The following is a 21,920-nucleotide window of genomic DNA, read 5'->3' as shown; positions in this document are numbered from 1 at the left end:
CATCGGTCTGTTTTAAGACCAACTTTGCTTTACGGGAGCGAAAGCTGGGTGGACTCAGGATATCTTATTCATAAGTTAGAAGTAACAGGCATGAAAGTAGCAAGAAAGATTGCTGGTATAAACAGGTGGGAACAATGGGAGGAGGGTACTCGGAATGAGGAGATAGAGGGTAATTTAGGAATGAACTCGATGGATGAAGCTGTACGCATAAACCGGCTTCGGTGGTGGGGTCATGTGAGGCGAATGGAGGAGGATAGGTTACCTAGGAGAATAATGGACTCTGTTATGGAGCGTAAGAGAAGTACAGGTAGACCAAGATGACGATGGTTAGACTCGGTTTCTAACGATTTAAAGATAAGAGGTATAGAACTAGTTGCAAATCGAGGATTGTGGCGACGTTTAGTAAATTCACAGAGGTTTGCAGACTGAACGCTGAAAGGTATAACAGTCTATAATGATAATGAATGAATTGTTGTTGTTGTTGTTGTTGTTGTTGTTGTTACGGAGATATCGTGGTGGACAGAGGTGAAAGAATGTGCGGGCATGGTAGAGAGAGATTAAATAGTAATTTAAAACTTTAAAATTTGGAAAATATTTGTGTCCTGATTTTCTTCTTTTCTGTTTAAACTTTGCACTTTGCTAAGCAAATAACAAATAATCAAGTCCACGGTCTAGCTTGTGAGCTCAAGAAACAGTATAAGGAAATCTATAACAATTTAACAACATGAGCTTGAAGCTCCCCTTTACAAAATGTTAATGTAACAAGAGCGCCATTGCTCCCTTCAGTACATACTCAAAGAGACGGAGCTCCAAATTTTACATCAGCAGAAGGAGCGACTTGCTCCACACATTTACTCACTACGGGATTATTCTCTAGAATTTACAAGTTCAGCTCTCTAAAGGCACAATCTACCTTTCACCAAAACTAAACAGTATTCACTGTCGTATCTGCTCAACAGTCTGATTTACCTTCAAAGAAAATGAATAATAGAAGTCGACCTTAACAGGGGTAACAAGTACCCATTCTACGTGGCCTGACTTAAAAACGAAACGTTAAAGTTAGTGGCCGAAATCAAAATGTTAGGAGGCGAACTCTTGCACTCCTTTGGAGTCACCAGGACATAATTATAACCCTATGTGGGCTTATGGCCCGAAGTTACAGAAGCTAAACCTATACTACGGAGGTGAATAGATGGAGAGAAAGTTTTAATTCAAAAAATTAAGAGGTAGATTTAAAGATTACAAAATCATAGTCACCTCAATATCAAGTTGAGATGGAATACAAGAGGGTTCTCACTCTTTATTCCCCCAAGTTCGGTTGAGACTAGTTTGAAAATTTACATTGAGAAATAAGTTATAAGTTACATTACGAAAGAATTTGACACCTTCCCCTCAAACTATCTTTCAGAGACTATTACAGTACACGGAGTCTGCCAATACCTTGAGCTGGTGGACCTCCCGGCGGTGGACGAGGCAGCCCTTCCCTTGCCTCCTTTACGAGCACACTCTAAAGCTCTTTACTGGAGCGATCGAAAAGGTAACATGGCCCGAACGGTCCCAGCTTTTATGGCTGAGAGGAAGGTTCCAGATTTCTCTGGGCCGAAGCCCTGACAGCCCCCTCCCCCAAATTTTCATTGGACAATCAAATAAATATCAAAATTTTCTCTTTGGTAAATTAAATAAATGTACAACATTCCCTATTGGTTACAATACTGAGTTGGCGAGAAGAGATAGCAGTGTAGATAACTTTAGAACTCCAAGAACAAACTATAAACAATTCAGTTTAGAAAACCTTAACACACAAAATTACATTGAAAATTAATTGTTCATCCTCGCCCCAGAGGGCGCATAGAAGTTGATAGTAGTGACATCTGTCGATAAATGTTCAAACTTCTTTTACCACGTAGTTTGAAGTACAAGTCACAGGTGGCCTTCTAAAAGGCGCTAAATTTGAATACACGGAGCGGGTGTACCTCCGGTACAATTATTGTTATTATTATTATTATTATTATTATTATTATTATTATTATTATTATTATTATTATTATTATTATTATTATTTCATTCGACTATGGACCACGTTTGCACAATCCACCAGATCTTCTATCTTTTAAACTTAGTCCCTTTCCTTTGCACTCCTTTCATATGTTTTTAAGTCTTTTCCTTGGTTTTTAATGAAAGGGCAAGGTTGAAAATTATTTCAGTCGTTCTGTCCTCGCTCATTCCGAGAACATGCCCACAGAATTTCAATCACTTTTTTCGGAAGCTATGTGAGATTTTTTCGGCATGAAAATATATTTCCTGAGATTTCCTTTTCATTCCAGATTCCGTCTCTACAAACTGGGCCGAAGATTTTCTGTAGAATTTTCCTCCCTTACTTTTCTAGGTGTTTGATTAATGTTTAATGATTAAGATTTCCGATGCATATAAAGCTGCAGGCGTGATTACTGTATTATAATTCCTTAGTTTTGTTTTCCTAGATATTGATTTTTTATTTTATTTTTTGTTATATGTGTTACCGGGTTTTGTGGTAGTTAAGCATGAAAGAAGGTGCTTGGTGGTGAATAGGTCTCAAGCTACTAAAGAGAAATTAAATTTCAAAATTTAATTAGGTTATATTTTCTTTTCAAAATTAGGTAACAACAAATAGAACAGGTACTTAGTAGCCGAAATACAAATTGAAATGTACAATTACAGGGATTAAAGAATTTGGGCTTCGAGCCCTGAAAACACAATTCTTGAGCAACTAGCTCAACTTTACGATATACCAATTTCAACAAAAGGGGCAGAAGACCCCAATCAAACCCTGGAGCCCTTGCTCCAAATTACACAGCAAAGCCTCCTCGAGGCATACAACTCTCAGTCTTAGAAAAGAGCCACTCGCTCTTAAAGTTAAGCCTCTCCCAGGCCACACCAAACTCAACTTTCAAGTTATCCTCAAAGGACATATACACAGGGGTAAAATACCCAACCTACTGAGGTCTATTAGGTGAGAAAAGATTAATACATGACCTCAAAATACAACTTGAGAGGAGGCGAACTTGCACTCCTAATACACTTTGCTTAAGACCTACTTGGCACTAGGCCGTTAATACAAGGGCTAATCCCATACTGCAGAGGTGACTTAATGGCAATTTACATTACATTACGGGAGAATTGGTTGAGAAAAATAAGTTCACCTCAAGACGATGTGAGTGGGAACTCGAGAGGGTTAGCACTCTCTATCCCATAATGTATCTTTACAAGAGAATAGAAGAAAAGAGTAGTTACATTTTAGGAAAAGGTTACATGATGGAAAACGCTTCGAACCCGCCGCGAGAGTTAAACTGCCGACCTAGCAAGAAAAGAAGATATTAATAGGCCATTACCTGGTAGTAGATCGCTGCCGAGGAAAGAGGCGCTTCCCGCCTCCTGCTATGTACTTAATACACTGAAAGATGGAACAGAAGTGGCCCGGAGACCCCAAAATCAGCAGTTTATAACCTCTCGCGGAAGATTCTAGGCGTTAGGGGAAATAAAACACCCTCCCTCAAAGTTTTTATTGGTTCGGGAAAAGAAACCCCTACATAGAGGAAAAGAAACACATTATTGGTGGAAAATTAATTAAAGAAATTCGGGATTGGCTAGATCCAAAATAAGGGGAAAAGGAGGGGTATACAGCCAACTTAAACCATGACAGAAAGAAATTTAACAAAGAACAAACTCTTGAAATAAAAATTTCTCCAACAAAATAGTTCTTTGATTTCGCACTAGGTCGCACTATTGTTGATCTTCAGTAGTGTCCTCTAGAAGAGAAAGTTCGCACTTCTTACTTCAAGCGGAAAAAAAACACATCAAAAGTGACACAGTTCAAAAACTCAAAATTTTCCATGTGGTGACATCTTCTGAGTAAGTAGAGAATTAATAGAATAGATAAAGTTCAACCTTCCTCCAGAAGAGGAGTTTCAACTGGCGCAACTTTTAAATAAACGGTGTAGAGGTGTACCGCCCGGTACAGACCTCCCCCCCCCAAAGTTCCTCCAAGGGGTAACACAGAAAAACATAAGCTTTGTTTCCAAAATAAGGTCCAAGTTTTGATGTGTATATTAAGATTAATTGCGGAAGCATTTATAAGATTTTAGTAATTTGGTTGGTTGCAATTTCAAAATTTTGTTGTTGCAGGTGCAGTAAAGTTTTTCTGTTGTAGTAGTTGAATTTCTGAAGATAAACCTTTAATGCTTAAAAGTGAAGAAAAGTTTTGCAATGTCCACCAAATATTGTTGTTAAATTCCCATATGTAGTTATCGCTTAAGGTGACTGTCCATGTAGTTGATGTAGATTGAGTCGAATGGCCGGACCGGCCATTGCAGCTTGCGTCCAACGGGGGCCGCTCGGACCCCTCAAGTACCCTGAGATACCGCTCGCCCGCACTATGAGGGGAGCAGAGGTGTTGAAGTACGCCGCGCCCGCGGTGAACAGATACAGGCTGCGGGCATGTAGCAGGTCGTGCGCCGCACATCAGCCTTGGCCGGGAGGTGAGCTCCGGCTCGCCGTGCACATGTCGTCCTCGCTGGAGAGGAGGGGGCCCATCCCCCTCCCCAGTCGCTGCACGGCGCTGCGCGGCTGCGGGGGCGCTGAAACATTAAAGCTAGGCGGCAGAATTGTGTTGGACAATCATCTTCTTTGAGGGTACAGGCTTGTGGAGAGGTTGAGGGGCCAGCGGCGTGTAGATATCTATGGCATTTACTATTATGAAGCCACAGTGTAAGGTGGAGCAGGAGACGGGAGCGTGGTAATGGCCGTGGCAAGAACAGGATGGCAGTTTAATGGGTCGGGGCAGGTTTTACATAAGGCTTACATCTAAAACCAAAATATTACAGAAGGGGCAGAATGCCTTAAAAGTGAAACTCAAAAAAAAATATAACCTTCATATCCTTTCAAAATACTATGAAGCAAGTTAACACAGAAATTACACCGGTTTCACCTGGGACAGGTGAACTCTAAATATCCTCTCGGTGGCTGGATTACTTAACAATAAGGTAACCGGCGTAAGAAAATCGAGAATGATACAAGGCCCATGAAATCTGGGGGCAAGCTTGCCCGCGGGAACAAAATTTTTGACCATAACCTGGTCACCTACCTTCAAAGTGGTGGGTCTCCGTCCACGATCATACCTTTCCCTAACCTTTTCATGAGACACTTTAAGATTGGCTTTAGCCTTCTTCCAAAGATCTTTAATGTTATCCGGATCTATTGTCTCGGGTAGAATGTCATTCAAAGACCAGAGGTTAGAGAGCGGCGAGTTGGGAACAAACTTGAACATCAAGGAAGCTGGAGTAAACTTGTGAGATTCATGAACCGCCGAATTCAAAGCAAAAGCTATCCAATGCAGGGACGTGTCCCACCTGGAAGGATCTTCATGATGATAGGCAATGAGTGCGGACCTGAGATTACGGTTAACTCGTTCAGCCAGAGATGGTTGCGGGTAATAAGCAGAAGTAGTTACATGAGATATTGATAAGTCAAAACAGAATTTACGAAATAAATTAGATGTAAAAGCCTTAGCATTATCAGATACGATATATTGACACGGACCAAAAGAAGCAAAAATAGAATTTAAGCAGGTAATGGTGGACTGAGCGGTAGCCAGCTTAGTCGGAAATAACCAGGAAAATCTAGTAAAACCATCTACACATACAAAGATAAACTTGTTGGCATTACCCTTTGACTGGGGGAAGGGTCCCACATAATCGATATACAGGCGTTCCATGGGGCGCGACGCTTGATGAGAAGACAAAAGGCCTACTTTAGTGGACATGGTGGGTTTACTGATCAAACAAGATTTACAAGCTTTTACAAGTTCCCGAATTTCACCGTCCATACCTTTCCAGATGAACATTTCACGAATCTTTTCACAAGTTTTAAAGATACCCAGATGCCCCCCCAATGGGGTCTCATGATAGTATTTGAAGATCATAGGGACGAGAACAGCTGGAACGACAACTTTCATCATCTTGTCATGCCTCGAAGGGCAACATAAAACACCATTCCTCAGAACATAAGGGACGACATGCTCCCCAGAAGAAAGGGTTTCCATTATCGGAGCCAGCGTCGGATCTTCACGTTGGTATTTCTCGATATCCCTAAAGAGCATGGGGGCATCAGTTAAAATGGCATTAACATCAAATAGTGTGGACTCGGGAGGAGATGAACGGTCGACCGGTTCATGGTTCTCAACGTCGTTTGAAAACATACGGCTGAGTCCATCAGCAACCACATTTTCAGTACCTCTGATATGCCGTACATCGAATTGGAAGGCAGAAATACGGATGGCCCAACGGGCTATACGACCTGTACGACGCGGCCTACCTAAGACCCAGCTTAAGGCTTGATTATCTGTCTCCAGATCGAATTTGACGTGTTCCAGATAGAGACGGAACTTTTCTAAGGCGAATAAGACTGCCAAACCTTCAAGCTCATATATGGAGTACTTTGCTTCTTGAACCGATAGAGTCCTAGATGCATAGGCAATGGGACGCCTCCCTAGTTCAGTCTCTTGAAGAAGGACTGCAGCTACAGCTGACGACGACGCGTCCGTTTGGACGATGAATTTCTTCGAGAAATCAGGCATAGCAAGTACAGGGGCATTACAGAGAGCTAATTTAAGATCTTCGAAAGCGGCTTGTTGAGAAGGTCCCCACTCGAATTTGATGCCTTTCCTACGAAGAAGGTTTAAGGGCGCCGCTCTATTAGCAAAATTAGGAATGAACTTCCTGAAGAAATTCACCATGCCAATGAACCTGGCGATACCTTTAATGTCCTTGGGAGGTTTAAAATCACGGATGGCCTGTGTTCTAGAATGATCGACTGCTACACCATCAGGTGACACAATATGCCCTAGGAATGACATAGAGGGCTTAGCAAAGGCAACCTTGGACAACTTAACAGTTAACCCAGCCTTACGAAGGCGATTGAGAACTTCTCGCAAATGATCTAGATGTTCTTCAAAGGTTTCGGAAAATACGACGACATCATCCAAGTAGTGATATAAGTACTCAAATTTGATGTCGGAGAAGACCCTATCTAGTAGCCTAGTGAGCACAGCTGCCCCCGTGGGGAGCCCGAAAGGCACGCGGTTGTATTCATATAAATTCCAGTCCGTGGCAAACGCTGTAAGATGTTTAGACTCTTCGGCAAGGGGAATTTGATTATAGGCCTGATTCAAGTCCAAGATGGTGAAGAACTTGGCCTTACGAAACCATGAAAAGCAAGAATGAAGGTCGGGAAGGGGCACAGATTGCAACACCACCTTCCGATTGAGAGCCCTGTAATCAATGACAGGCCTGAAGCCTCCTTGAGGTTTCGGTACTAGAAAAATAGGCGAAGAATACGCTGACTTAGAGGGCCTAATAATACCATCCTTCAACATCTGATCGATGATTTCTTTCAGAGCCTTCATTTTAGGTGGAGATAGCCTATACGGTGGAAAACGGACAGGAATAGAATCCGTGACCTCAATTTTGTATTCAATAAGGTCAGTAACACCAAGAGTATCAGAGAACACCTCGGGAAACGACTGACACAGTTTGCGAATACTATCAGCCTGCTCCTCAGGTAGATGTCTAAGGTCTAACAACATCTCATCCTGGGTAGGCGAAATAGATGAACATGACACAGAATTACACTTTAATAGTGGGATTTTACAACTAGAAGCAAATTTGAATGTGCACGACCTAGACTGCAGATCGAGCACAAGACCAGTGTGAGAAATAAAGTCAGCTCCCAATATAATGGGGCAAGACAATTGCTTAGCCACAAACAATTTAACTTTCCATGTAAACTTAACAACACGAATTTTGACCAGTAAGGAACCTAGAATTTCTAATGGAGATGAATTAGCCGAAACGTATTGAACAGGAGAAGAGACATAGTCAGGGAGTTTACAAACAGATTTCAATTTAGAATACCAATCAGCCGAAATAATGGAACAAACACTGCCTGAATCTAAGAGAGCTGTTATAGGCTCGTTATTTAACTCAATCTTAAGAAAAGGAACAGGTGCGGGGGTATCCGCCGCAATCCTAAGACACTCTTTAGGGCATTCGAACGATGAATTTGAAGGCTGGTCGTTCTCTGCATTTACAACCTGTTTACTAGGGGCTGAGTCTCGGGAAGATGGATTAGTCGGCTCAGCCGACGCCACTAGTCACTTTTTATTATTGGCATAGCTGGAATTTGCACCAGAAGTTGAGCAGGAGGGGGTGCTATTTGAATTTGGGCAATTCTTGGCGATATGTGAGAAGGCCCCACACTTAAAACAGCCTTGTGATGACCCTGCTCCATTCCTTGTCCCACTTGACTTGATCAGAGGACACTTATTCCGCAGATGGTCAGGCGACCCGCAAGCATAACATTTACGGGGATTGACTGGTCGGCGAGGTGGAGGCCGAGTGTTACTAAAGGAAGGCGGGGGTTCTTTCGCGACACGCAAAGAATCGGCGTATCTAACTCCTTCCGCTGAGACTGCCAATGCTTCAAGTTCCGAGAACGTTTGCGGGCACGCCGCGAAACACAAATATGACCTATAGGATGGTGAAATACCTTCCACAATAGCTTGTACAATTTGATCCTCAGGGAAGTGAAGAGCAAACACCCTAGTATAAAACTTAATGTCTTGGATGAAGTCAGCCAAGTTTTCATCCAAGCGCTGTACACGGTAATAGTACTTCTGAATCAGGGAGGACCTGGCCCTAGCCGGGATGAAGTTAGCTAGCAAATGGGCATGGAAATCCTCAATAGATGATTGCTCGGCAATGGCTCTTACGATTTTATCAGAGAGAATACCAATAGCATACGGATAGATAATTTGCAAAATTTGACATGGCGAAAGAGAAAAAACAAGAGCATGATCCTGAAATTCCACTAGAAATCTTAAAAATGAAATTACGTCACTGGTGGTATTAACGGAAAACTTGGATATACCTCTGAGCAACATTGCCAATGGATGAGGCAAGCTGCTAAACCCGGGCGACATAGTAGGTAAAGGTTTCAATGGCAAGGAAGTTAATTCAGCACGTACATTGTTCAACGATGTGCGGCGTTCAGACTCGTTGTCCAATGGGGCAGAGATAGTTTGAGCAGCAACGGTTATCCTATTGCCTTCTCCCTTAGCAGGATCTTCCTCACTACTTACATTCACAACGGTGGGCTGATCAGATTTGGGAGGAACTTCCCCAGTTAACAATTGAGTGACTTTACTAGACAATTCAGAGATAGTTTCAAGGAGCGTATTAGCTTGCTTCCTCTGAACGTCATTCACCTTCAGAGACAACAGATCATTAACTCTATTTGAAAAGTGATATAGCCTGCCTTGCACACGCTTAATTTGATTAGGAGACGGATCGTTTTCATCAAAAAAGCTGACTACAGATGCTAGCCCAGTAATATTCTCGACGATCGTGGAAAGAGACTCATCAATTTCTTTCTCTCCCAAATTGGGGATGGAAATGGGCAAATCAAGGGACTCTCTAAGCTTGTTGGTGTCGATTGCAACCGTGCCTCCAGATTGCACATTTCTGATAGTTAACTCGTATATCAACTCCTCTTTGCGCAAATAGTTAAGTAGGAGAACATCGCGAGGGCCGGGCATGATGACAGAACAATTTTGAAAAACTCAAAAAATTCCAGCAACTGAGACAATTATTAGAGTTCGAATCAAAGCAATGTTTAGCCGTCAAAAGGGGCTAAATTGAGACCCATTCAACCACGCTCTGCTACCACTTGTTACCGGGTTTTGTGGTAGTTAAGCATGAAAGAAGGTGCTTGGTGGTGAATAGGTCTCAAGCTACTAAAGAGAAATTAAATTTCAAAATTTAATTAGGTTATATTTTCTTTTCAAAATTAGGTAACAACAAATAGAACAGGTACTTAGTAGCCGAAATACAAATTGAAATGTACAATTACAGGGATTAAAGAATTTGGGCTTCGAGCCCTGAAAACACAATTCTTGAGCAACTAGCTCAACTTTACGATATACCAATTTCAACAAAAGGGGCAGAAGACCCCAATCAAACCCTGGAGCCCTTGCTCCAAATTACACAGCAAAGCCTCCTCGAGGCATACAACTCTCAGTCTTAGAAAAGAGCCACTCGCTCTTAAAGTTAAGCCTCTCCCAGGCCACACCAAACTCAACTTTCAAGTTATCCTCAAAGGACATATACACAGGGGTAAAATACCCAACCTACTGAGGTCTATTAGGTGAGAAAAGATTAATACATGACCTCAAAATACAACTTGAGAGGAGGCGAACTTGCACTCCTAATACACTTTGCTTAAGACCTACTTGGCACTAGGCCGTTAATACAAGGGCTAATCCCATACTGCAGAGGTGACTTAATGGCAATTTACATTACATTACGGGAGAATTGGTTGAGAAAAATAAGTTCACCTCAAGACGATGTGAGTGGGAACTCGAGAGGGTTAGCACTCTCTATCCCATAATGTATCTTTACAAGAGAATAGAAGAAAAGAGTAGTTACATTTTAGGAAAAGGTTACATGATGGAAAACGCTTCGAACCCGCCGCGAGAGTTAAACTGCCGACCTAGCAAGAAAAGAAGATATTAATAGGCCATTACCTGGTAGTAGATCGCTGCCGAGGAAAGAGGCGCTTCCCGCCTCCTGCTATGTACTTAATACACTGAAAGATGGAACAGAAGTGGCCCGGAGACCCCAAAATCAGCAGTTTATAACCTCTCGCGGAAGATTCTAGGCGTTAGGGGAAATAAAACACCCTCCCTCAAAGTTTTTATTGGTTCGGGAAAAGAAACCCCTACATAGAGGAAAAGAAACACATTATTGGTGGAAAATTAATTAAAGAAATTCGGGATTGGCTAGATCCAAAATAAGGGGAAAAGGAGGGGTATACAGCCAACTTAAACCATGACAGAAAGAAATTTAACAAAGAACAAACTCTTGAAATAAAAATTTCTCCAACAAAATAGTTCTTTGATTTCGCACTAGGTCGCACTATTGTTGATCTTCAGTAGTGTCCTCTAGAAGAGAAAGTTCGCACTTCTTACTTCAAGCGGAAAAAAAACACATCAAAAGTGACACAGTTCAAAAACTCAAAATTTTCCATGTGGTGACATCTTCTGAGTAAGTAGAGAATTAATAGAATAGATAAAGTTCAACCTTCCTCCAGAAGAGGAGTTTCAACTGGCGCAACTTTTAAATAAACGGTGTAGAGGTGTACCGCCCGGTACAATATGTATTCCCGGTGATTCGGTAGGCTTTTTGTAATTTAGAGATTCTCTCTGTATTTGCTTCATGATTTAACCCAGAGGTTTGAATAACTTTTCCTAGGTAGTTTTCTTGAGAAATTTTGCCGAATTTAGTTGTCAAAGGTTGTCCATCTAAGTATCGTACGGTTCCTTCCATGTACTGAGTTTTTTCGTACGAGTTTGTTTTAGTGGCAATTTCATGGAGTTTTTCAACCGAATGAATTGTTCCTTGCCTATTACTAGAAAGAAATGCCAGACACTTCACTTGAATTCTGTGTTTGAGTAGTCTGCCGGGATTCACTCTTTAAATTTCCATTTTCTAGGTTCTGATTGTGCCTTTGCTGGCGGAACCTAGTGTTTACAGTGCACTATGTCTTCTGGTATAGGCTAGAGCACTTTTGTTACTTTCATTGATCTGTCTCTGTGTTATACTTGGCTTTGACAATATGAAAGTGACTGAGATATGAGCGATGCTAGTAATGCCATTCCTTATGCAGCCAGTCCCTGCTATGAATGGTGTGAAACTATGGCTCATAGGGTCTGTTGGTGCATGCATTTCAGTGGGCTTGGCAGACTGATATGTAATAGCAACTTCTGGCTCAGTGAGGAAAGCAACGGGAAACTATCTCACTCCTCATTTCCCTAGTACGCCTCTTCAGTGATGCCTAGGCCATCTATGACAGCTGATGGCGGAGCTGTTGAGGATCCAACCAGCCTTCGCGCTGATGACTAAACATACATACAGGTTCTGATTACTTTTTCAAGTACATAACTATTATTATTATTATTATTATTATTATTATTATTATTATTATTATTATTATTATTAAATCAGTAGAATTTTAAGGCTGAGGATAAAAGTTATTTAAATTACCTATAGGTGGCGGGATACTAATCATCATTTAAACACGTTGTTTTTTCTCACATATATATTTACGTTTCCCAGATGTTTATCATTTTAATACAGCAAGCCTATTCTTGCCCCGCCGCTTTAAAAGTGTTCTCTGTCTACCACTGGTCCTATTCGTTACTAAATAAGAGAGAGAATCACGGAGATGCATCCAAATGTCAGCCGTTGTAATGATTTCTTCGATTGCAGCTAAGATGTGTGTCAACTTTCTCAACAGAAATGTTGTTTCTGGTCGCCTGTACTGTTTCAAGTTCACGGCTAGTGCTCGCGAGTCCAACGTGTTTCTGGCGGAGTGATACGACGTGCATTCTCTCTTTTTTCTCAGGCGGAGGACGCGGACGCGGAAGCAGGCGGTGTTGTTGGAAGTCAGTCAGGCTCGAGTAGCTGCCGTCAACTGGTGCGGAGCGCTGCCATCATGCTGACCAAAGTGAGTGTGTTGGTGTTCGCGGCGGGCATCGTGTGGTACCTGCTGGGTTGGATCTTCGTCATACAACTGCTCCTCGTGGCGGCAGTGGCCTACCTCGCCGCCGGGGGTGGCTACCGCTGGTTCTACGTGGCGTTCTGTACGGCGCCTCGGGACATAAAGTAAGTACCACTGTGATATTGTCGTGGTACTTGTGTTCAGTGCTCGGTTACCACCGCGCGCTGGAATTCAAATCTTCACTATTTACCACTGATCTGCCACCCACTTGTTTATTCTTAAATGATTTGAAAGAACCTGGAAATCTATCGAACTTATCCCTTGGTCTTTCATGAAAAATACGGAGAGTATAAGTCAAAGAAGTTGATTTTCAGAAGAGCCATTTGAAACTTTCTTTCGTCACCAGAAGCCGCTTCACACATTGATATATCACTATAATATAGTTCAGTAATGACACACACCACTGACTTGTACTCCTAGGATTACAAAAACCGAAAAGATGAATCCAAAGTTACCACAATCAAGAAATGGGTAAATATTGACTTATACTCTTAGTACTTTTCACGAAATAATTCAGTCAGGTAGCTCTTACGACGACGATGGGATAGGAAAGGTCTAGGAGTGGGAAGGAGGCAGCCGTGGCCTTAATTAAGGTACAGTCCCAGCATTTGCCTGGTGTGAAAATGGGAAACCACGGAAACACATCTTCAGGCCTGCCGGCAGTGGGGTTCGAACCCATTATCTCCCGGATGCAAGCTAACAGCTGCGCGCCCCTAACCGCACGGCCAACTCGCCCGGTTCCAATCCCTTATTCCTCCTATAAAATAATATTTGCCTCAATTTTTCGTCTTGAATTCCAGCTTTATCTTATTAATTTGATCTTTCTTAGTTTTAAAAACTTCAGTCAAATTTATTCGTCTACTAATGTTTTTCCATACCATCTCTCCACTGACAGCTCGGAACATACCGCTTAGTCAAGCAGCTCGTCTCCTTCCTCCCAAGTCCTACTCTTTTGTCGGAAATCATCCAAAACAAATCGTGCTGCTTTCCTTTGAATATTTTCCAGTTATCGAGTCAAGTACACAGGAAACTAAAAGAGAAATATAGCATTATATTTCAAGGTTATGCAGAAACCAAATCAAACAAACTCCATGGCGTACCAAGTGACCGCAGGCTTGCAGATGACGAGGTGTCACGTGGTCAGTGCCACGAATCTTCTGGCCGTAATTCTTGGATTTGTGGACGAGAGTCGCAAGCTCACCATCAGATAGCTCATCAGTTGTAATCACGTAGGCTGAGTGGACTTCGAACCAGCCATCAGGAGCTCGAACCCGGACCCTCAGGGTGAAAGACAGGCACGCAACCCCTAGACCGCGGGGCCGGCCGAGGATGTATACCTAAAACGTATTTAACTTGTATGACTATTTTATGAACTTAAGTTCCTTTTTAAGTGCCTATTCTTCAAAATTTAGTGTCTGTTTGGCTGCCTATTTCATACATTTTAGTACATCTAAGTTGACATCCTACTGATAAAATGTACGATTATTACTTATTTGTTTAATCGAATAGCACTTTTACAAAGCACGTTAAATCAATACTTTGATTCTTGCTATATGCCTTCTTCCTCTCAGCCCACGTTTGTTGTGATCTCTGTTTCCGGAGCTGTTCGATGTTATGTGGCTGCTTTTCTTCCTTTTTTTTCCTTATTCATCCCTGAACATCACTTTTGAATGCCATCCCTAAACAGCTTCACATTTTGTGTATCCTTAATGTCAATGTTTGCTTCTTTGAGGTCATTTAACGTCTGTGTAAACCATGCTGGTTGTACTTTTAAGTTTTATAATTTTGTTTAAAAATGGTTTTGTCATTATTCATTCTGTTCAAATGCCCGAAAAACGACAATCTTATTTCACGCATAGTGTACACTATATTCTCCACATGTACGTAGATGTCTTCCTGATATCGTGGCCTGCTGTATTTTGCTTCTGTTGTCCTTGGACCAAGTATGCTTCTATCCTATTACTAGCAAATGCACCCGTGCTTCGCTACGGTATTCTACATTGTATACGGATTTCTCCGTAAATTACTGTAAAGGCAGTGAGTATGATTATATTAAATTGCATGCCTCATAGCGCTATCCTAGAAACAAAACAGGGAGGACGGAATACGTTGTTTCCGACGTAAGCCAGGCATTGGGGAAGTTTTGAGGATAATGGCAGGCCACATTTCCTACTGCCAATCACAGTAGAGTTCGGGAGTTTCTACTATAACGGCAGGCTCACTTGGCAACTGCCATTCACAATAGATATGGAATGTTTTCATTAAAGAGACAGGCCCTTTTTCGTAATGCAAGTCGCAGACGAGTTCGAAAGATTTGATTATAACCGAGAAATGCAGCGCTGTCTAACGTATCAACAATCGAGACACAACAGTAAGTTATAGGACGAAAGGTGTTGATCTCTACAAATCGAACTGCGATTATGCTAACTATTTTGTCATACGACTTGCCGTCTAGTCACCAATTATCCCGAAACGAAGGTCTGCACCGTCATTAAAACTGCATCCATATTTCGATATTTTCCGGGTCCAAAAGTTATACATTTGCGTAGCTTGGAATTTTTCCTCAAAGAAAGGAGTGTCCACCTTTCCGAATTATCACGCGCATGCATACGGAGTAATTAAGGAAGAAAGTAATGCAGTTAAGAAAGTTGAAATTAATAGAAAATAGGATTATAACTGAAGACAGCCGGATAGGACAAATATGTAAATACCAAGTGGATGTATTAGAAAATCAAATGTCCCTCAATAAATTATGATGGTATGAGTTACGGATATAAGAAAGCGGTAACAGAGGAGAAATTTAGGCGCAGGGATTCTTAGGTAAATAGATAAGAAGATGACTAATGGTGTTATTACTTAAGCTATTCGAGGACGGTTATAACCTCCAACGATGTTCCGCCAATATCCCGCAGAATGGCCGATTGTTGTCTCTTTTGCTTTCTACCCAAGGAACAACCACGAGTTTTCAGGAATGATGACGAAAATGGGAATACGTTACTTCCCTGCTGGCAAACAGTCAGAGACGTTGCCATGGTAAACTGTAGGTTCGTTGTCAGTCTGTCGGTCACTCAGTGCAGAGCATGATACCCGCAGAAAATAGTATTTTTCTCCGTTATTTGAAGAGCAAGCTGAATTATGAACATAACAAAAATTGTTTATAATGAAGATACGTTTCATATACAGTCCACGGATTTTACAGAAAATCAATAATATAAGAGAAAATGGAGGAAAACTGTTCTGGTTTTCCCATAAACCCCCCGTCTGCTCAAATATTTTTAAATTATATGTATATCAAAACCTTCCCCGAGATGAGTATACTCTAAATATGACGTTTGGTTGAGATCTATCCACCCGTTTTGCCGTGATGGTGGAACAAACAGACAAACACGAAAAATAAAAACCACCGATTCGGTCTTGAATTGACCTAAAACGGATAAATATCTGAAATATTGGCAAAACAAACGCAATTACAGATAGCGGACCCCCTACAACTTAATTAATATAGATTCGTATATTTAAGATATTCGGGCACTGATTAATTGCTCGAAAACGGCTAACGAGTGTTCCCGACTGGGGAACATAGAGCCGACGACATTACAGCAAGGTCTGTTTGAGGAACACAAACAAATCAGCTGCACAACCTGAGTTTCTATGGCAAGTCAGACACAGCGTTACATGTAAGCCGCTTCAGTAAAGTCACGGCTTATTATTAAATTACCGTCAAATAAGTGAATTCGTCCCTGTTTTACGGCTGGATGATCTTCCTGTTACGAACCCTATGTGGAGAGGTGGAATCACTCTACCATCGTTTTGTGGTTGTTGGTAGTATGGTGTGTTGTGTGCTGGAAAAAACACAAATCTGAGTCGCCGAGTCTGGGGAAATAACCCTCTCGACCGGGAATCGAACACTGGACCCTCTGAACGAAAGGCTCAAATGCTCACCATTCAGCTACGTACTTTCTAAAGAGTTCTATGTCGAACCCTAATTCTGCTGCCTTGTTGATTAGAATATCATGACCGGGCGAGTTGGCCGTGCGGTTAGGGACGCGCAGCTGTGAACTCGCATCCGGGAGATAGTGAGTTCGAATCCCACTGTCGGCAGCCCTGAAGATGTTTTTCCGTGGTCTCACATTTCCACACCAGGAAAATGCTGGGGTTGTACCTTAATTAAGGCCACGGCCGCTTCCTTCCCATTCCTAGGCCTTTGCTGTCCCATCGTCGTCATAATACCTATCTGTGTCAGTGCGACGTGAAGTAAATAGCAAACAAATGTATGTTGTATGTTGGGTTTTCAGCCCGAAGGCTGGTTTGTTGCTCTACAGCTCCACCAACAGCTGTCATAGATAGCCTAGGTGTCACTGAAGAGGCATACTAGGGAAGTGAGGAGTGATGCAGTTTCCCGTTGCTTTCCTCACTGAGCCAGAAGTTGCTATTGCATATCAGTCTGCCAAGCCCACTGAAATGCATGCACCAACCGACCCTATGAGCGATATTTTCACACCATTCAGAACAGGGACTGGCTGCATAAGGAATGGCATTACTGGCATCGCTCATACCTCGGTCACTTTCATATTGTCAAAGCCAAGGATGAGACTGAGACAGGTCAATGAAAGTAACAAATTTATTCTAGTCCATACCAGAAGACATAGTGCACTGTAAACACTACATCCTGCCAGCAAATGAATGTTTTTATCCCTGTATGTGGCTCACCTTGACTTACACGTAACTCTACTCTCAAGTTTCCTAAAGGATGGTTGCCTAAATTGTACTTTTTCTTCAAACAACAAGCACCGAGCTCGATAGTTGCAGTAGTTTAAGTGCGGCCAGTAGGCCTATCCAGTATTCGGGAGATGGTGGGTTCGAACCCCACTGTCGGCAGCCCTGAGGATGGTTTTCCATGGTTTCCCATTTTAACACCAGGCAAATTCTGGGACTGTACCTTAATTAAGGCCACGGACGGTTCCTTCCCACTCGTAGATTCTTCCTGTCCCATCGTCGTCATAAGACCTGCCTGTGTCGGTGCGACGTAAAACAACTTGTAAAAAAAAACATAAAACAACTATCACCATCACCACTATCACCAGCTCTCAAGTTTCCGGTGAAGAACGTAATGCAGGCGTAGTAGATGCACGTGTCCACCGATCAGTCGTACTTCTGACAGAGCTACTAATTCTACCTCCTGAAGCATTTCAAGATACTGTAGTCGGATGTGGAACTAATTCTTCAGCATTCACCCTTGCATGAGCTACGCCCACGTCTGTAGCAGTTTTGATTGAATTTAGCCGCTCATCGCCCTTCAGGGACTCAAAATGTCAAAGATCCAGTGCACAAAATTCCACAGAAATCTTTATCATCGACTTTGTTGCATCGTTTGTGAGGCCAATCAATCCCTGAACAATGAATTCTGAATAACTAGAAAGTTAATGTGTTGTATATGACAACACATACAACAAGCGTATAACAGAGACAAATAACAACGAGAAAGTTACGTCATTTTGTGACTGGTTCTATTACTTCCGCAACAATGATCACTAAGTGCTTGATGCCGTTCGCAGGAACGTACTGTACGTACCAATTTCCATACATCCCTTGCATCGAACATAGTGTAATACAGTATCATTGTGACCAGTGGCAGCGCGTGGGGGTTCAGAAAATAACTAACTTACATTTATTGTTACTTGATGTTTACATAGGCCTACAGGGTGTATCCAATTTATACCGACCAAAAAATCAGGCATGCTCTTCGTGTTATGGTCCAGCTCCATGGCTGAATGGTTAGCGTGCTGCCCTTTGGTCACAGGGGTCCCGGGTTCGATTCCCGACAGGGTCGGGAATTTTAACCATAATTGGTTAATTTCGCTGGCACGGGGGCTGGGTGTATGTGTCGTCTTCATCATCATTTCATCCTCATCACGACGCGCAGGTCACCTACAAATCAAAAGACCTGCATCTGGCGAGCCGAACTTGTCCTCGGACACTCCCGGCACTAAAAGCCATATGCCATTTCATTTTATTTTTACCGTGTTATTTAAAGAACGATGGCGCGATTGAATTGGCGGAGGAAATGTTTCTTTTCGACGTTACTTCGTTACATCCGAGCGTGCGATTCAAATTGAAGAACTCGCTGTACCAGAGTGCATACCGCTGCCCTCTGTTGTGCTTCGGGGACGGGAGGGGAAGGGGGATGATAATGCTCCGGTGGTGGTGGTGGTGATTATTGTTTTAAGAGGAAGTACAACTAGGCAACCATCCTCTATATAACACTAATCAGAGGGAAAAATGGAAGAGGTCCGACACTTCGAAAAATGAAGTTATCGGACAAAGGAAGACAAGGGCCACGAAGGGCGTGAAAATGAAAGACTCCCTAGGCCTCCATGCGTAATATCGTCGGGGTCTGAAAAGAACAAGAGGTGACTAAGGGAGGTCGGATAGGATAGATGAAAGTGAGGAGCCTGGCACAAGTGAGTGGAAGCAATGCCAGGACTCAGCTAAGGGCCCCGTGGTCGCCATCCCACGCTCCATAGTTCAGAGCCCCTGGGGACCCTTTTAGTCACCTCTTACGACAGGCAGGGGATACCGTGGGTGTTATTCTACCGCCCCCACCCACAGGGGTATGATAATGCTCAGCGCGAATGCACAAGTTTCTTCGTTCGACTCGGGCAGAATTATCATTGTCTCTACAGGCAATATCTACAGTTTGTCTATTAAGCAGCCGTAATTACACACACGATGCTCCTCTCGTCTGTTGGTATCAGTACCGGTAACGTTCTTTATTATTTAACATGCGCGAAGATGCATCGCTACCGCCCTATGACCATGCATTCATTTACTTACAATGTTGAAAAGGATACGCAAAATGGAAAGAACGTATGGTATAACAAAAAAATACATACAACAAAAATGTTTATCTAAAAATCTTAAAATAAAGCAATACAACACAGTTGTGAAACCAGAATGCTTATATTCCAGTGAATGCTTAGTACTCACTTATAAACTTGAAAGATTGGAAGTACTAGAATGAAGAATTATAAGAAAAATATTAGGCCCTCTAAAAACTACAGAATTTTGGAAATTAAGAAGTAATAAAGAAATTTATCAGAACATAGAAAACATATCTATAACAGTACGGAAGAGGAGACTGCTATTTTTTGGACATATTTACAGAATGGACGACAATAGACTAACCAAAAAGATCTTCACGTATCTTTGGAAGATAAAGTCAACAAGCACCTGGATTCAAGAGATCAAAAAAAGACTTGGAAAGAAACAACATCAGAGAAGAAGTAATGGAAAGCGAAATTTTCAGGAAGAAACTTCTGAAGATGGAAGGATTCCAAGGGAAGGAGGCAAACAAAACCGGCACAAAGTGGTCTAAAGAAAGAAAAAAGAAACATAGTGAAACAATGAAGGAATATTGGAAGAAAAGGAAGGAACAACAACAAAGGATGAAGAATTGAAATTGGAACGTGGTCCATAGTAGGCCCTAGCGCAAGAAGAATGAGAAGAAGAATAAGTTGTAAAAGAATTAAAAACCGAACGAAAAACCCAGTACGCTCAATGGTTTGATTACAGTAAATGTTCAATATACCTCCTTTCTACTTCGATCTTTACGTAACAAGAAAAGTCCATGGTAGTTAAATCGGCCGAACACGGAGGCCATTTAACTTGCCCACCACGGCGTACCCATCTCGCTGGATAATTAAATGCGGTGGAGTGCCATTATGGCACAGCCAAATTTGCTGCCGAATACCCAGAGGAACATCTTCCAATAATCCAGGGCAGTGATTCTACCAAGAAACGGTAGCATTCCTCACCGTTCAGGCAAGGAGGAAGGACATGCGGTCCAAGTAAATAAATAGGCATCAACGATGCCGGTCCAAATATCGACACTAAAATCGATGCTGTAATGTGCGTACTACTGTCACATGAGGATTTTCTTCCGCCCTCCTTCACGTAGTCACCTGTCAATGGACACGAAGGTTGAATGCTGAGGCTGGCGGCGATTAGGGTTTCGGACGCCATAAAATCAGTGCGGTTTCTCTCCCCTTGTCTTTTGCTGCGACATAGGTTAGGTGCATATCAGCCATTTCTTCGTTTGTGTACCGAAACGGAGCCATTCTCACCAATTTATACCGCAAACTTAGTAGCTAATATGGACAGAACAGCCTACTGCGCTAAACGAAGGAGAAACTTGTGCGTTAAAAAATGTTGCAAAGTTTGGGCTGGGAAGATTTGGGAGAAAGGAGACGAGCGGCTCGACTATGTGGTATGTTCCGAGCTGTCAGTGACGTGGACAGATGGCGTGGAATGACATTAGTACACAATAAGATTGAGTGATGTTTTTAAAAGTAGGAAAGATCACAATATGATAAAGTTGGAAATCAAGAGGGAGAATTGGCGCAAATATGCGTTTATAGGAAGAGGAGTTAGAGATTGGAATAATTTACCAAGGGAGATGTTCGATAAATTTCCCAATTATTTACAATTATTTAAGAAAAGACTAAGTAAAACAACAGACAGAGAATCTGCCACCTGCGCGACTACCCTAAATGCATATCAGTATTGATTGATTGATTGATTGATTGATTGATTGATTGATTGATTGATTGAACTCCCTGCAGTAGTGTGATTTCACGAATATATTCCGTCATTTTGACTTACTGCATGTGAACAAGCTGGTACAAAAAGAACGTGCATTGTTGACCCACTTTGGTGTACGACACAACACAATACACCTCACTATTTCGTAAAATAAATAGTCGTGACCATTCATTTCACAGGCAGCTTACGTTTGTAAAGACAAAACAAACTTCATGGCTTACACAATAGCTAGTTAAATGCCACAGTCCCTCTAATTGCTTTGAGCAGTATACGATTACTGAATAGAATGATGGTATCTGGAAAAATGAAAAAGGAAGAGTGACGAGGGGCATGAACATGAGAAGACTTCCTAGGCCTCGTAACTGTGATATCGTCAGTGTCGGAAAGGAAGCTGGGAAATAATGGTAGACTGAGCTGTGGATTCCGTGGTCGCCAGCACATTCACCCTGTGGTCCTCTTTTAATCGCCGCTTAGGACGGGTAGAGGATGTCTGCAGGGAAAGTCTTCAGCGCCAGTAAAGGTTATACATTTATAGCACACGTGCAAAGCCGATGGTGTCTTACAGGGCATAAGGAGGAATGAGGTAGTTTTCCGTTGCTTTCCTCACTAGGCCAGAAAGTGCTATTGCAGATGGTAATTGAATCAATGGAAATGCCTAAAGAGCTTTA

The 21,920-nt window shown here is 42.2% G+C and overlaps 1 protein-coding gene across 1 annotated transcript in view; it reads left to right on the top strand.

The window, feature by feature from the left end:
- Fatp1 (Fatty acid transport protein 1) overlaps positions 1–21,920 on the top strand; it is a 323,268-nt gene that overhangs the window by 163,670 nt on the left and 137,678 nt on the right. Inside the window, exon 2 of the mRNA XM_067145352.2 lies at positions 12,496–12,755. Within this exon, the coding sequence (XP_067001453.1) occupies positions 12,496–12,755 (260 nt within the window). The remainder of the gene's footprint in view (positions 1–12,495; positions 12,756–21,920) is intronic.

This window comes from Anabrus simplex, chromosome 4 (genome assembly GCF_040414725.1).
Source record: "Anabrus simplex isolate iqAnaSimp1 chromosome 4, ASM4041472v1, whole genome shotgun sequence".
In the NCBI taxonomy this organism is placed as follows: Eukaryota; Metazoa; Arthropoda; class Insecta; order Orthoptera; family Tettigoniidae; genus Anabrus; species Anabrus simplex.
The sequence above is the reverse complement of the archived record's forward strand: the minus strand, read 5'-3'. Positions and strand labels throughout refer to the sequence as shown.